This window comes from Paralichthys olivaceus, chromosome 19, assembly GCF_024713975.1.
Source record: "Paralichthys olivaceus isolate ysfri-2021 chromosome 19, ASM2471397v2, whole genome shotgun sequence".
NCBI classification, from domain to species: Eukaryota; Metazoa; Chordata; class Actinopteri; order Pleuronectiformes; family Paralichthyidae; genus Paralichthys; species Paralichthys olivaceus.
The window spans coordinates 11,395,781-11,413,449 of NC_091111.1; the positions used below are offsets into that span (position 1 = coordinate 11,395,781).

The window sequence follows — 17,669 nt, forward strand, 5'->3', positions numbered from 1 at the left end:
GATGCTGCAGGTTTATGATTCCTATTGACTCTCACGTGAGGTTCTCAGTTCCTCGGTTCTAATGTTGATCATTTTAGAGATAAAGAAAAGTGTTTCTTACCAGGTTTTGAGGGTAAAATGGAAACCAGCCTCTGACACATCCCAGAGTTTGATTTGTTTCTGTGTGCTTACCAGGTTGCCCAACATTTTATAACGAAACAATATGTAGCCCTTTCGAAATTTTACAGTGGTTCCGCTGCTCCGAACCGAAACTGACTGTCCCTGTGTGTGTGTTTATCCAGGTTGCTAACCAGAATGCCCTCTGAGGACCGACATCTGTCCTCGAGCTGTGGTTCTTACGTCAAAACCGAGCCCTCCAGTCCTTCCTCCTCACTCGTCGACACCGGCAGCCACCACAGTCCCAGTGGCAACTCCGACGCTAGCGGCGGCTACATCAACAGCAGTGGTGGACGCTCGCACGCCCTGGACTCCCCGCCAATGTTCAACCCGGGCATGCTGGGAGGCGGCAGCGCCTGCCTACGCCGCTACGAGGAGTGCTCCGGCAGCATGGCGGACGACTCGCCAATCAAATGCGAGTACATGCTCAATGCCATTCCCAAGAGGCTGTGCCTGGTGTGCGGCGACATTGCCTCAGGGTACCACTATGGGGTGGCCTCCTGCGAGGCCTGCAAAGCCTTTTTCAAAAGGACGATACAAGGTATTTCTCACTTTCCTTTTCATTTCTCTTTGACTCACCTGAGCTCGTTTCCAGTTTCTTTATGCTCTCAGTTACTCCTGGGAACACTGTGTTTTCCGTCATTCCGCTGGTGGTTGAATATTTAGAGGTCTTACCTGTTAAACCCAGCTGTACGTTCACTACTGTCACAATGCAAAAGATAATTTTTTTGTAATGAATCACACCTTTTATGAGGTTTACCATGAGAGTTGTCATTACCAGAACAGCGAATTGACCCGGTGAGGAATCCGTTATCATGTGTCCCACATGTGCCTCAGTGCTGGTATCACAGTGCAGTGATTACAAGTGTCTGCAGCAGACATTAGACCCAGACTGTAAATCCGCTCTGGGTTTTGCGTTTTGCGGTTTTTTTAATGCATGTTCTTTTGACTCGTGTGTCTCTCTGGCATGGCCTCTGCCATGTGCTGGAGCTGTTCCATGATAATCGCTTGGATGGAGACGATTTGCCAAAAAATGAGAGGCAGAATTTTTATTATCCGCAGCATTTCTGTCTGTGACATAATTTCAGATTAATGCACAAAGATTTTGGAAAAAGTTCAAAAAAAGTTTTCTGTCCATACAAATTACCCAAGCATCTTCTTCATTCCCCTTTTGATTTTTATCGACAAAATCATTCTAATGCAATGCTGCTAAAATAAAACTTTTTACAGAGGGGGGTCAGAGGGAAACAACAGTAACTTTTTATTGAGCTAAATATTTCTTAAAGTGAGACTGGTGTTTTCAAATGCAACTACTCTTCTTCCATCATAGATATTGTTAGATGACAAGCAAATAGACAAAAACACAACATTTTCAGATGTATCCATATTATTGTCATGGGATGAGAGGCTTGTTTGAGGTTCTCGATTAAGCTGAAGTCAAATATTGTATCAGTCAATCAATCAATAAAATTTTATTCCCATAGCCTATATTCACAAATAGACTAAGGTGAGGAGAAACTTAAGAATAACTTTTAACAGGGGAAATGTTATCATTTTATAATAAGACAAAACGTGATGCTGAAAATGTTTTTGTGACACTGAAAAAAGCATAAAAACTGCTGTAACAATTTTACTAAATTGCTCAAAAGTTCTGTCCGATATTTCTTTGCTTTTCTGTTCAAAACATTTGAAGGCACAGATCTAAACTTTCAGCCCAACGTTTGTGTTTAGTCACTTTTTATTACCAGTTTGTGTTTCATTATTTGGCCGCACGTGTCCAAATCTGACCAGCAACACGGTGCGGACTGTAAATAGTCCTCATGTGTGACTTTGTGTTGCTCCGTGTCCTCTTTTCTCTTCTCCCTCTCTTTCTCTCGCCCTCTCTTCGTGGAGGACGGGCCCGTAATGAACCTAATCTGTCCGTCATTCGTCCTGAGCCACGGGAGTTTCAGTCAATAACAATCAGTGTTGGGTGACTGTAATTAAGAACCAGGCATTTCATTGGGAGAAAGTCAAGAGAGGAGGGTGGGAGGTGCAGATCTGTTCTTAGCCCCCGGGCCCCTCCACCCAAGGGGGGGAGTAGATGGGAGATGGTGGGGGGCCAATTAGAAGCTCAGGCACGTGTTTGTCGGGGCAATAACAGAGGAAGGGAAGAGAGGAGAGAGACGCAGAGGAGTCCTCTAAATAAAAGGCTGAGGGACAAGGGACAAGGGACATGGTCATTCACTGAAAGAAGAAGCTGCTTTAATGGAATGGTAATCAGGAAGGGGGGTCCCGGCCTCGCTAAAGGAGGAGGACAAGGAGAGGTCCAGCTTGAGTGGAGATGAGCATGTGGATAATAGCATGGCATAATAATATATCAAAATTTAGAGGGAAAATAAGAGAGGTTAAGGAAGGATATTAGAGTGGTTGAAATGTCCTTTGAGGAATAAAGGTGGACACAAGACCTGATTAACTAAGAGGGTATGCCGACAGTGAGCTTTTAGAGGTAGGCAATTTAAGACTATTCTGGTGCTACCCCACCTTAACACACACGCACACACACACACACACACACACACACACACACACACACACACACACACACACATACAGGTTTTTTGATCCATTCAGGCATAAAGTATTTCCCTTAATACTATTAAAAAATTAAATCGATTTGACTTCTAAAATAATGAATTCAGTTATTTTGTTTATTTATATAATGTTAAATATTAGTTATATGTATGGATAAGATTTTATGACAATAAAAGGTTAGCTAAGGGAAAAGACAGTGAGGGAAACCTAAACTATACCGATGTGTCCAAATTCCATACAAAACAATAAGCAGGTTTCGAGATGAGTAGTTTACGTATATTCAAATAGAAAAAGTCAGAAAGTTGTGCACCGACCATGGACCTGGGTTTTTCATAGAAAAGTTTGATGGCACAATAAAGTGGATATCTTCATGATGCACAAGAATTGAAATGGCAGTGAAATGATAGACTTTAAATACAAAGCCCAAACGTTTAGGAGCCGCTCACAGGTGCAAAAGAATTTATTAAAAGCAAAAAAAAATAAATAGAAGTTTCTCTGAGTGAAATTAACTGACTTTGGCATTTCAAAATAAAAGGCTGATTAATGTCAGCTAACTCACATATTCCTTTATTTTCTAGTACCACACAATAGCACATTAGTTGTGCCTGAATTCCACATTATGTGCTATATTGTATTAATCATACTATTCCTTATTTGCAGTATACTTAAACAAAATCCATTCAATTTATTACAGGTAAGGCAAATTTATTTGTAGAGTGTAAAAACACAAATAGTTAAATATTCAGTAGCTTGCAAGAAATGAATGTACTACGTCTCTATGTTGGACAGAACATGAAACAACACGTGTGCCGTCAGTCTTGAATCAAACTGTGACAATCATATCACAGCTTTAAACTTAATTCACAGTTGTATGTTCCAGCATCTGTTTTGTGATCATTTCTTTTGTGTGCATCGTGTTGGTCAATATGAGTTTACATCAACAGCCCCTCAGAAGTGAAAGACTTTAGTAAACAGGTTTCCTGTGATCACATTGAAAACCTATTCAGAAATAGTGTACAGAAGGAAATCTGGACAAAGCCATTGCATTACAAACATACCATGACTCTGAATATATACTGCATGCTCTGTGCAGTTAGTGTGTGCACCAGAATTGGCACACAGCATGTGTCTTTTATCCACACATGTGCTCTGCAGTGTACTATATTTTCCCCCTGCTACTGCCTCTCAGTTTAAAAGACTTAAGCTGCCCTGAAACCAGCCGCAGCCTCTGCCAACATCCTGGCACACTGCCCCGGGCCCCTCGCTGCGCATGTGACCCTGCTGGCACCATCGATTCCAGGGATCCTGACAAATGTTGGCACCTTCTCCTTGTCCAACAGGGGGTTGTGTGTGTGGCGGGGCGGAGCAGATCTGGCAGATCCGTGGCAGCCAACACCTGGTTTGCTGTTTTTAGGTATCATTAATACATCTCTGGACTTACAGGACATTACTTAAACATTCAATCAAGGGATTTGGATACTTGGGAGGATTTGTCATTGGATTCTTTTGAAGTGAGCCTGTAATGATCCAGAAAAAAAAAAAAGTTAACCGGAACCTGGTGAGAAAGACGGGCAGCGGTTTCATGGCAGCTGATTCAATATGTCTACATTTCTGGCTGTTTTTGGACCAGACTGATTAAATTGCATAGGAAATATTTGCACTCTGAGCCAACTGCCGTCGAGACAGACTTGAATAATACATTGAGCTTTGCTACATGATACGGGAGCTTCAGATTGGCCCATCTAATAGCAGCTCTTGGTCTTTACTGGAGGACATTATGCAGAACGCTCTGCCGTGCGTCCATCTCTCAGCCCTTGTGTTGTTGAGAGAGGGCAGGTTTCCCATCATCCTTTGGGTGAAGAAGGATGGGCTGGAAGGGGTCGTAGGGAGAGGACGCTTTGCATTAATGAAGCTAATTTATCTGGAAATCAAAATGGGGGTGGGCCTGTGAGGTGGGTAGGTGCTTTTTACATGTCCCATCAAAATTCCACTAAACTGTCCTCTCCTTCATTAGAGTCCCACAGGGTCACCTTGGTACAGGTGTGAACATTTGTGTGTTGTGTCTTTTACCGTCTCTCTGTAACTGGTGTTTATCTTCTTTTCGTTGCCTTTATCTTTCATTTTAAAATGATTTTGATGGAAACAGAATCACAGACAACATTGTTTTCTTGTTTTTTTACAGGGAATATCGAGTACAGCTGTCCGGCCACAAACGAATGTGAGATAACCAAAAGGAGACGCAAATCATGTCAGGCCTGCCGCTTCATGAAATGTCTTAAAGTTGGAATGTTGAAAGAAGGTGAGTCCTCTATTTTCTATTTTATTATGATTTTTGTTCAGCGTGTTTTTCTTATTATTTACTTTCACTTCCTGTGAGATCCCCCTCTGGAACAATTTAGCAGTGAGATGTTAAACAGAAAATGAATCAGTGACAAATTTTTGCATTTGTCTGGGAAACTGAGCGTCTTTTTGTAGATTAGAATTAAGTGATGAAAAAGATGCTGCAGCCCTGGTGAGATTTTAAACAGAGCTCATTGGCCTGAACAATTCAATAATCATAAAAGCAGCATTGAAAAGAAAATTAATTGTTGTTGTGAGGATAAAATCAGACTGTCATTCTTCTAAGTTCCGCTTTTTATCAAAAAGTATCAAACTTTTATACAGAGAATTGTTTTTTTCTGATGAGTCAGTCTAATGCAATAATACAATAGTTTAATAATATAATCAAAAACTTTGGGCCTCATCTTACACTTGATGCAAAGCCCTGCAAAGTGCAACACAAGTGACTTTGTGAGTTTCAGACTGACACTTTTGTCGTTTCCCATCCAGCGCACATTGTTTGAATAGCAAATGCACTTGAACCCTTGTGAGCACCCATGGGTGTGTTGGTCCTAAAATGAAGTGTGGACAGGTACATTGATATTTTGAAGCAGTGGAAAGCAATTGCACATTTGACCCACAAAAACCTGCAGTGAAGTCAGTGTTATTTCAAGGGTATTTTATCATGCTAGTAAAATGCATCTACATAGGCTTGTGCATGACGCACTGAGCTGATCTGTTTGTGTGCAAACTGAAACCATTTCCTCTGCAGGAAAGCCTCACATAATGATAATAGTAATAATAATAGGTGCAGGCGCCCCCGACTTTTAAAACGACTGGGAGACAGAAATCTGATTAGTTTGTTGCGTGTTTTGTCAAAAACACACTCATGATTAATCAGGAGTCGGTACATCTCTTCTGAAACCATGCATCTGGTGCAGCGACCTTTTTCCCACTATTAAACTCGCACATGTAGACACACCCTGGATTCTCTGTAGACCACATACTTAAATCATTAAAATAGAGGGCTCTATCTTTTATCTCTCAGACTGTGAGGGTTAAATAACTGGTCAGCGATCAGATATTAAAGCCAGCTGTTGCCTCAGGGAGACACCGGTGACATCACCCACATGCCTCGCTGACCTCCCCTCACACCCCAGAGCCGCTCACTGTTCAACTCAGGCGCGTGGAAAAAAAGCTGCTGAGTTGGATGTTCCTACCAAGAGCGAGAGGGATGTGTAACAGTACTCTTCAAAAGCACAAGCTGTTCCCCCAAGACTTCGCTCTCCCATGGGCTCTGGGTGGCTCTCTCCCTCACCCTCGCTGTCTGTCTCCCTTCCCCTCACTTTGCCAGGCATATTGATCCGCTTAATGCTTTCCGAACGTCCCACCTCACTTCCTGTATGTGTTGTTTCTCCAGCATTGAGAGAGGTTTGGGAATGCGGGGAGGGTAAAATCCTGCCAAAAGATTAATTTTTTTTAATTTGTTATGCTTTTTGTAAATAGTTTAAACACATTCAGTGCTCTATTCTATCTTTATGGAGACCAAAATTACCTTATGAAGTAAAACAATGACATTTTTTTAGTGACATCTCTGTGTCACCAAAATAAAATGTCTACAAATACATACGAATAAATGATCCGTAAAACTGTCAAAAATAAGCCCAACACACTGTCAACAACAGTAAATTAAAAAAAGAAATATAGCTATTTAATTAAATTACTAATGTGCATAGTAATATGTACATGGAGTTTTTAAGTTTGTTTTTGTTTTGGTTTCATGCATGAATATTTCAATGAACACTGTGTAATCACAGTAGTATTATGTGTCACCTATTTGCTGAACTACATACATAAGTATTTCACTGCCACATTTTTTTTACTCGAGTTTCAGTTACTCAGAGTCGAGCCTCTCTGGAGTAAAGAGGCTGTAGGAGGCGCATGCATTCCTGCTGATATCAACACGGTGTTAGTTATTGAAGTCAGAGTTAGGGTCAGACTAACTCATGCACAGTTTATTTGGCATCAACCCGGTCAACAGTTGGAGTTGCAGCGGTGGATGTTGAGGCAGTTAAGGTGCTTTGAAACTATTTGTGCTCCATATTTGTGCAGTTAGGACCATAACTCAGTCGAATAAGAACGCACAGACATTTTTAGATTAATTGTGACTTGCACTTTCTGAACTATCCCAGATTTCCATTGTTAAAAAAGGTCCACTTAGAAATCATTGACAAAAATGTGTCTTTATAACTGCAGAGCTGGCCAGAGAACCGTTGTGTTTTTTAAAAGTTGTCTTCAGTTTCAAGTAATCCAGTAATAGTTAGTCTGTCTACTTATAGCTGCTAATAGCTAATTCAGCTCCATCTAAGCTATTTTTAGACATTCAGTCTGCAGCCCTAAGATCCTGCTGCGTTCTTCATATGTGAAAGACAAAGTCAGGACCCAGTTTTCTGGACATTTTCTGAGGTTCATATATGAAAAATGCTTTAAAGAAGCTTTGTTGTCATGATTTTGTCTCAGGTGGTGTGCACAGTGTTTGTAAAATCTGCCTCACATCCACCCTACAAACAATCAGCGATGAGGTCAGTTAACGAAAAGCAGCTTCATAGATGTGATTGTCTTTTTAACTCTTATTCAATAGGACATTATTTGATCTACACACTAGATGGATCCGCATGAGACTCTCCTGAGTAAAACACGGCATCTCACCAGGCCAAGTTCTGGAGTTTATCATCCCACATTTTATTTACATATCTCCACTTGTCCTAAAAATAAAAGCGTGGTCATATCATTTAGTTCTATTCTGCCAGCACCAACACGTCTCGTATTAGAAGCCAGCAGCATCTGATTGCAATCTGTACTTCAGGGCCTCTGGTTCACTTTCTCTAACCTCGCTGTGCGCTGACGTAGCTGTGTTTGTTCATCCCACACTGAAGGGTCATCCATTGTTTTGTCTTTACAGTTACTATTTATATCTCTGTCCACTCTTGATGTCTTCATCCCGGCCCAAATATCTCACACCGGGGCTCTGACTCTCAGCCAGAAAAAACATGGTTGCTTCAGAAATAAAGCTGAACCTATTAGCGCATGCTTAAAGGAAAAACAGCGGGGCATTGTCTGCAGCGGGCCGAGCTAAGCCGTGGATGTGGACAGTCGGTGCTTGTGTGTGGGGGGGAATTTGAAGCTGTAGCCTCCACCACCTGCCGCTCCTGAGATGCAGCATCACAGCCACAGCGACATGTGGCCCAGTGGGTGATTCTCTGAAAGTGATGGCATTCAATTAAAGGGAAAAAGGACATTTAATCGTGGCATAGTGCTGAAACGTGGCCTCTTACGCACGCAGGGGAACTTTGATCATGGTACCAGTGGGGGGACAGCGGCTTGTCCTACTTCATGTAATGAGATCGCCTCAACATATAACAAGTGGCTGAGGGCTGGTCACGGAAAAAAGGAATCATCATATAGTATAACAAGAATACAGGTGTCATGAATAAAACTGGTCATAAGGAATAATAAAGACTGGATTAATAAAAATGCTATCAGCATTTTATAATATATAATAATAGAATTAAATAACTCTTCTTGGCATGGCTCCATTATAAACTTTTTCTCACAATATCCCAATGCTAAGTGTGTTATAGAAATACTGCAAAGTCACTGCAGTAACTGTAGAATAAGAGATTAAGAACTTAACTGATCAGCTGATTTCTAATGCAGGGTTTCCACGGCTTCTTAAAAAGTCTAAAATTTGTTCATCAAAAATTAAGTATGAAAAATAATACCTGATATAAATACTCCGATTAACTGACTTAAATTTCTAAACCCGGTTTGGTTTTGTCGGGTTTGTTTGGAGTCGAGAGAAGATATATATATAAAAAACTAGTCGAAGCTTAATACACCTAGGTAAGGAGCAGGTTCAAAAAAATTATGTCACTGTTTGGATTACATTCTTCCCATCCCCAATTAACATAGGGACATTTGTAAGTTTGTTTGTGGGTGCACATTACACCCTGATGATACTGAACTAAAACGAATGAAAACAAATTTTACAACTTGCGTTCTTGGACTAAAATCAACTTGATTTATGGGGAAATATTTCAGATGACAGGCTTCCCCTCCAGATCCGGCTTCACTGCTGCGTCACAGCGGAGCTCCTGGTCGAGCTGGGAGCGGCAGGCGCTCAGTGACCCTTTAAATGTCCAGCTGCGACTGATAAAAGGTCACAGGTCCAATGGAAAAACCGTCACGTAATTGCAACTCGCGGAAGGTATGGTGTCAGTCACCGCTGCCAGGAGCCGGGCCCGCAGCTAATAGCGGCGCTAATACTCCCTCCCCCCATAGCGTTACTGTATGCTACTAAATGATAAACAAATCTTCTGCCCTGAATTAGCTTTTTTTGGGATTTGAGGCATTGTTGTTGTTTCCTGCCGAAAATGGAGAATTTAGTATTTTGTGCCACAGTAAAATGTGCAGAAGTCTTTTATTGCGTAATTTAATGATCATGTTAGCAGATTAGCATGTTGGAAAAGTATGTCCTGTTCAAACAGAAGTACACAACCCAGAAGATCTACTGAAATGATCATCAGTCAACATTTTTTGGGGCAATTTCAGTAAAACTTCCGAGATCCACGGTTGTTTTGTTTTAGCGTCCGCTCCGTGTTTCTGCGGCGTATTCGTTGCTCGTCGGGGATTTTCTGACACCACTGTAATGTGGTGGATGAATACAAGCTGCCAGACTATTTTGGCAAGCTGCACCGCTGTCTCGCCCTCGCCCGACCACAGATAGGGATCAGCAGTCTTTCCTGAGCGAACGTGGCTACCGGGGTAATGTTACAGCCTTATTTTCCTCCGGCCACATTCACAAAAGATTAGTAAAGCCATATCCAATATCACAGACTGTCAGTTCCCTCACCAATCAATAAACTCAGATCAGAAAGCAAATCTATAGGCTATAGGATGACATCATCAAAATAACGATATAGTCCAAGTCTTTAAAGTCGTACTACATTAAAACGGCATGATACGAAGCTGTGGGGGGGGGGTGAACTGTAAAGACTAAAACTGTAAAGACTAAAAAACCCTCTGACCTTGTGCTGCTTGATTTTTTTCTTGTAACACAAACTTGTGTATGTAATCGCACGTGTTTGGGGCCTTGTTTGCTTTTTCGGGTGTCAGAGTAGCGGGCGGCCTGCAGCTGATAGTCAGCGCCCACCCAGAGGCTCCGCTCAGGCCTGTCCTCACTGTCTGGCAGGTGATAGATCAGACACGGAGGCTAACACATGTTCCTCTGAAGAAGGGGATTTAGCGAAGTGCTGACCTCTTTACAACCCTCCACACACACACACACACACACACACACTCAACTCTCAGCACACACATTCATGTACACACATGCCACATGTATATCACCCCTGACAAGTGACATGGAATCGGACCTTGAGCTACATGTTCCCCCGCCAGCACCCTTCTTCCCTCTGCAGTTCACCCGCTCCCGACACTAAGCGAACTGTACGCCGATATGCTGTGGATCCTGAATCGACCCCGCCACCTCCAGCTGTGCAGATGTTTTCGATTACAGGCACATCTGTGGTCAGGGTGTCTCTGTAATGCACTGTGTTACCCGTTATGGACACGCCGGCTCAGATTTATGAAAAGTGTAAAACATGATAAAGAGGCCGACGCCAGTGTTTGCGGTTATGGGAGAACAACTCCAGCTTTGTCTTGTCAGCCCATTAGAGCAGGTGGGACACCATCCTCATACACCCCCCCCTTCCTCCTCCTCCTCTCGTCCCATATCCATTTTCTCAGAGGCTCCCTCCTCGCCGCAGCCCACCCAGTCTCTACACAAACAAACACAAGCCGCCCGATACCTTTAGCCCTGTGCAGGTTTCACACACTCGGCCCTCAGAAGCAGCTCCGCAAGGGCAAGGTCCCTGCGCCTCGTAAAGGGCGAGGAGGGGGGGCGCACGCTGCATCCCTCTGATTTTTCCCAGCTAAAATAGGGAGCTCCTAATCTCCCCTTGGCAGCTTTCGAGAGCCGGCCAATTCTGACACATTCTCTAGAAAGAAGCGCCTCTGACAGGTGAGCGGCTGAAAATAGTTGTGTTAGATACACGCACACATGTTCATGTTGTCACACACACGCTTGATACACACTGTCTGAACAGAAACACATGAGCTTCTTCTGCCCGATCACTCACTCATAGATCTGCTTAGTGATATTTATTGTTAGCGACTTAATTTTGTTGGATAGACACATAAAATAATTGGTTCTGCAATTTATTAGCTTTATTATTCCCTGTGCTGATGCAGACAAACAATGAGGACACTCAATCATGATCTGTCTTTGAATTTGAAGATTTTAACTCTATACATTTAAAGTCAGAGATTGAAAAAATATTTCCAGTTGAACATATGGATTCTTAGGTTTTAATATTATACAGAAAATATATTTTATAATTCTGCCACAGTGTAGAACGAGAGGATGTTTCCAAATGAAATATTGGTAGGTATTTTATATTTAGAATTACAGTGTTACAGTGTTAACATTACAGTGTTAACAAACTTGATATTTTTTATTTTTAACTTTTAGCCAAGATAAATTTTCCCGCCAGATTTCTTGCATTTAAACACTGGTGGATCTTTCTCACTGAATTTTAAATTAAAAAGTTATTGCACTGTGAACAGATTTTGTAAAAATGCAACAATTAATGTTGCATAATGCCTCAAATTTTGGTGTTTGTGTTCAAGAGGACTATGGCATCAGTACTTTCTAAAAATCCTAACCCTAATACAAAAACATTTTCAACAATTTTGTGAGTTTTAAAGACTATTTCTGGTGTTTTGTATTGAAGAGGTCGTGGAACCATTACTTAAATATTTTTTTAATCCTGATTATGACTGTGTCATTCACGAATTATTGTTTTTATTTATACGGACACAAGACAAATTACAATTACCTTTTGAAACTGAATAAAATTTTTAAAGTGTATGTACTTAAAAGAACAAAAATAAATACACATACAGACACACACACACACACACCACCACCACCAGAAAAACACAGCAGCTGTAGTCAGGACTGTGCTTTAAGGTTGCACAAGTCAATAATGATATTGAATGTGAAAGGGAAGCCGGGGTCAGGTGGCCATAAAGATCTCTCCTATGCAAACATGCCTCCTCGTCTTTATACACACACACACACACACACACACACACACACACAGGGAGGATGGATTGTCAGGCACTATCTTTGTGTGTCTCTCTCTCATCGTCTGCAATAAGTTACGAGCATGTTGTCCTGTACTGTATGATCCCACCAAGCTCATAATATCCAGCACACGCTCTTCTACCATCTCATTCCTCACCCTCTTCATAACCTCACCCCCTGCATCCATATTTTGGCTGCCACATTTTATGAAGGGCCAGCAACCGGGGCAGTGGGAAAAAAACAAAAAGAAGGATCTGGATGCTTTTAAGATGATCTGTGCACCTGCCTGTTTACAGGCTCTCTCTCTCACTACCCAGACACAAGCTGTCTTCTGGACACGATTGTCTTGAAGCATGAAGGCTGCTCGGGATTTTGGGCATGAGTTGTGGAATGTGCTGCCCCCCCCCACAAGGGGCCTCGTTCAGCTGTCTTGTTGTGGTCAGATTCTCAGTACTGTGCCGTATCACATGGAGGAGATAATCCTGCACTGGTTGGATCAGGCACTGGCCGGGACAGGCATCAGAGTGTGGCTGTGTGGGAGGAGACGTTCACCCTGATGCTAAAAGCAAGAGAGAAAGAGATGGAAAAAGTGAGAGAAAGAATTTTTCAAAAATTGCAGAAAACTGATACATTCAGCCAGAAGCAGCAGCGTGTTTTGTCTTATTCCCTCAACCCTCCCATTCTTCAGCATTATCTAATCCTTTTTTTCCCTCTCTCTCTCTTTCTGTCATTCTCTCTGCCCTCCTGCCACGGCCCTCTGCCGTTTGCGGCGCTGCTAAGCTGTAAACTGAAACTGGTTAGCGCTGAGCTCTTAATTCTTGTCAGTATCTATTAATTATGGGCCAGTTGGATGTTCCAGTTCAAACGACCCCCGCAGATCTTGGAATTCTAACTTCGGCTGCTTGGTCACTTGTCGCTTGTCGCAGCCACATGACCATGCAGAGAAACCAAACCAGTGTGTGTGTGTGTGTGTGTGTGTGTCTGTGTGTGTTAGCTTCTGTGTGCAGACGATGGTAGATGTCAGGGACAAAAGTAGCAACAATTCACTGTCACTTAGTCTGATCATGGATGCATGAATTCAGGTTACACACAACTGCCTAATATATTTTTGCGTTGCACAAGCTTGTTGTTGCGAGAGCCTTTAGTAACTGTGTCTGCCTTCATTAGGCCAATGTGAGCTATTAACCAGGGAGAAGCTACTGAACTGATTTAATATGTGGAGTACATGTGCACGGTTTCCTGAAGCACAATTTATAATTTTAAATTTACCTTAACTGTGAATGATGGTAAAAAGAACGGGCGAAGCTCCATCTGTCGCAGAACCCAGTTTCTAGCTGCCTAACTGACTAATTAAAACTGCATCCACATGTGTTCAAAGAACAAGAAGTCTATTTGCAAGCCTTATTGATTACTTTAAGGCATACAAATGGAAAGCTGTGTTAGGAGAGGGGCTCTCGATTTAGCTTCAATCTGCCAGGCATAAAATGATCTCACTGTGTTTGCTGGGAAGAATGAGCTCCCTCTGGGCACGCCGGGTAATTAGGTTAGTGGATAGTCGGTGTCAGGAAATTGAAAGACCATCCTAATCGGATTCTTTTGTTTCCAGGGGAATCAGAGGAATTTATATGAGTCACTGGGAAATCTCGCACACAACTCAATTCCACTTGACCATGTAAAAACCTGTTTGCTCTGCTTCCTCATCCTCAAACAACTTTTAATACGAGCGCGTGAATCCAGCACACGAGGAGCTGCTGGTGTAGCCTGCGTCCTCTGAGATGGGTTTCAAGATAATCCCAGATATGTCACATTCGTATACTAATAGGTTCTTACACTCGTTTGTCTGTAAGGAAGCATCACATAGTTTACAGCCAAGAGGTTCAAAGTAAAGGAATAAAACTCTGTTGTCCCTGTTAGAGCCTAATTTACATAGCAAAAATATACATGCCAAAACCTCTGTAATGTTTTATGCATTATAGGCTATATATATATGTATATTAATACATATTCCTTTAGACTACAATAAAAAAAGTGTCATAATGGGTCAATCCTTAAGAGAAATATATGACTCAGCAAAATATATGCAGAGAAATCATGTTTCCAAACAATAACATGTAATAAAGAGGCTGCAGTATTTTTATTAGCAGCAGTTTTAGTTGTAGCCGTAGATGTAGTAACATTCATTTTTGCATTTGATTGAAGAAATTAAGATGAATTAACAAACATGTTCTGTAGATGTTGCAACTTTTTGCTCATATGAGTTTTATTTAGATTCTCTGTGTCTGATCTTTTTTATCAGGCGTACGTCTGGACCGGGTGAGAGGCGGGCGACAGAAGTACAAACGGAGGTTGGACGCAGAGAATGGAGGCTACCTCGGCCTCACTCTCCCCCCTCCTGCCAAAAAGCCATGTGAGTTTTTCTTTGAGTGTGTGTGTGTGGTTTTTTTTATCTCATTGAGTCATTTGAAATGTCTGCGGTATCTTGTTGCATACAGAAAAACCTTTATTCTGTTTTTTATATCATAGAGGCAATATCACAACATGGGACATTTATGAAATTCTGCAGGCTGAGATTTGCAAAACTGCAATTGCAAATGTATTAAACTCTAATAAAATATGTCACTGAGGAATATGTGTACTGTGACTGTTTGTAGATTATAGATTTTAACTTTCATCCATTTATGTTCAAGTCAGATTCATCACCATGCAAACCTGTCAATGGTTTTGGAATTTGCACCATGGATTTTTTAATTTTTAATATTCTTTAAATTAATACTTTCCAAATAGAGTATGTTTTTATAATCCATCTGATCATTTTCTTATTTTCCTTAAAAAATAATATTATGTGTCGTCTGAAACTGACACACAACACAACATTTCTCTCTTTTCTCTCTATCTCTGTGTCCACCTTCGTCTCTCTCAGTGACAAAGATCGTTTCCCATCTGTTGGTGGTGGAGCCGGAGAAGATCTACGCCATGCCTGATCCCACCATGCCCGACGGCGACATCAAGGCCCTGACCACGCTGTGCGACCTGGCCGACCGCGAGCTGGTGGTCATCATCGGCTGGGCCAAACATATCCCAGGTAGGGAGACGTGACCACTAATGATCGAATGACTGTGTTGTCTGGGAACTGGTTTTCTGAGACGTTTGGTTTCTTAATTATTTAAAAGTGAGGAGGTATTTAAAATGTGTATTTTTTAAAATCTTTTTAAAGCCATTTGACAACTAGAACATTCAGTAGAGTACAGTACCCTATGAAAGCACATTTCAATTCACTAGATCCATATTTTTATTTGGATCTGCACCAAATTGCACTAAACTAAATTGCGTCCATTAATTATTCTCAAAAAGAAAGTTAAACTAGTTCCTGAGTCTGCACCTTTGGTCGTGCCCCGCCCCTCCACAAAATTTTGTGCAAATCAGTTGAGTCATTTTTGCATAATCCTGCTAACAAACACACAAACAAAGGGAGATGAAAACATAACCTCCTTGGGGAAAATAAAAATCACTAGAAGTCTGTATATATAATAAATGTATGAGACATGAAAAAAGCTATTAGTTCATAACATGAATAAACATTTTTACTGATAGTAAAATTGTATAAATATTTTAGTTCCAGGAAATATAACTGTTTGGGTCTCATTCTGTTGGTAAAGCAAAGATGTGAACCCACATTTGTTTTGTTAATTTGCTGAAATGAAACAATATGAGATTAGTGAAGTAGTTCACTGACTGTTGCAAACACACACACACACACACACACACACTGATAAACACACACATTCATGTGCACACACAGGATAATTAACATCTGCTACTCATCTGCACCTAAGGGAGAAGCTAGTCCCATATTCTAAAATCTAATCAATAAAGAGCAGCTGAAACCTTTGATTTGACTGGGTAGGGTGGGAGAGTCTGGGGGGGGTTGTGTTTGGGATCCGCCCCTATGTCAATGTATTCCATTTCAATCCTGGACTTAAAGAAAGCAATCCTCTTACTTACTTAAGGAGACTACACAGGGCCTGTGGTAAAATTGATTTATTTAGGGAAATACTGACGGATTTCCCTGCTCCTTGTTGACAAATTCTTAAATAAGGCTTGTTATGCAAATGTCCTCAGATCTTCTTTTTTCTTCTCATCTCACCGAGTTGAAACAGACTTTGGACCCCGGTACGTTTAAAGGGAGCACAGGTTGGAGTCAGAGTAGATGCATCACATTGATCCAGTCAAAGAAAAGACGGAGTAAAGTTGCACATGAAGCCGATGTTCTAAATGTTTTTAAATATATTTGTAGGTTTTGTTTCTCAATGAATCAGGTCAAACACCAATGACAGTGACTACTCAGTAAAACAGTACAACACAGACATAGTGAATTCACTTCTATTTTAAAATCAAGAAAATCTGCATTCCTGTTATTTTTTCATGAAATTCTGCTAAAATGATTCATTGTGTATTAAAATACTATAATCAGCTGCAATGCCTTTCGTTCTCGATCGTACACGTAACAACTGGAGATAGTTTTTCTCTTCCGTCGTTGGTTTATTCCCAGCTGGCACATCACTAACCAGCTGCTTATCCCTCTGTTTGGCCCTAATCTCTGATTCGTCATCAGATTTACGTTTGACCCCTTAAAAATGCAATTTGGAGCGGGTGACGGTGTGCCGATCCCCGAACCTGCCCCGGGAACCTCAGACGAATGAGTTTGGCAGTGACCGACATGGTGGAGGGCCGCTGGGGTACGAAACAAGGGTGCTGGAAATTCACAGTTTTCTTTTCCCTGATCTCTTTTCTTCTATCACCTCTGCCAAGGAGGTTATGATGCATTCATCAACATTTCTTTGTTTGTTAATTAGCATGATTTCACAAAAACTACTGGACAGATTACCATGAAACTTGGTGAAAGGATGCAGTATGGGTCAATTTGGCGTTTTTCAACATTTCCTTGATTTCTGTACCAGATAATTCATGTATCTTGATGAAAAAATGTGTGAAATTTGGTGCGGATCCAAATAAAAATCTGGAGAATTTAAATGTGGTTTCATAAGGGGACTGTTGGGCCTCGACGGAGGTTTACACTCCGGGCCATTCTAGTTCGGGTATATTCTTCAGAGAGTGAAAAAGAGGCCAAACAGGGCAACGACAATCAAATCCTTCAATTTAATCATCGCCACGGGGTGCAGGAATAAATTCATATTTTTGGACCTCAATCTCATTTTACATTTTCTATGTATAACTATTGATCTTTTATTCTACGAGGATTTCAATCCAGACCTGACGGAGTTATTAAAGGGGCATGTGACACTCTGGGGACATTTTACCCGGGGCCACCAGGTCAGAGTGTCACCAAGTAACGATTAAGACAAAAGGGGTCCCTCCAGTTTAACAGTCCACTCCCACCATTACACTCATA

General features: G+C 41.5%; 1 protein-coding gene across 3 annotated transcripts in view; it reads left to right on the plus strand.

The window, feature by feature from the left end:
* Positions 1–17,669, plus strand: part of esrrgb (estrogen-related receptor gamma b) — a 101,222-nt gene that overhangs the window by 71,799 nt on the left and 11,754 nt on the right. For all 3 annotated transcript variants that reach the window (XM_020097730.2, XM_069515566.1, XM_020097729.2), the window contains 4 exons: positions 282–697; positions 4,913–5,029; positions 14,556–14,666; positions 15,180–15,341. In XM_020097730.2, coding sequence (XP_019953289.1) covers positions 295–697; positions 4,913–5,029; positions 14,556–14,666; positions 15,180–15,341 — 793 coding nt within the window. In that variant the 5' untranslated portion in view covers positions 282–294. The remainder of the gene's footprint in view (positions 1–281; positions 698–4,912; positions 5,030–14,555; positions 14,667–15,179; positions 15,342–17,669) is intronic.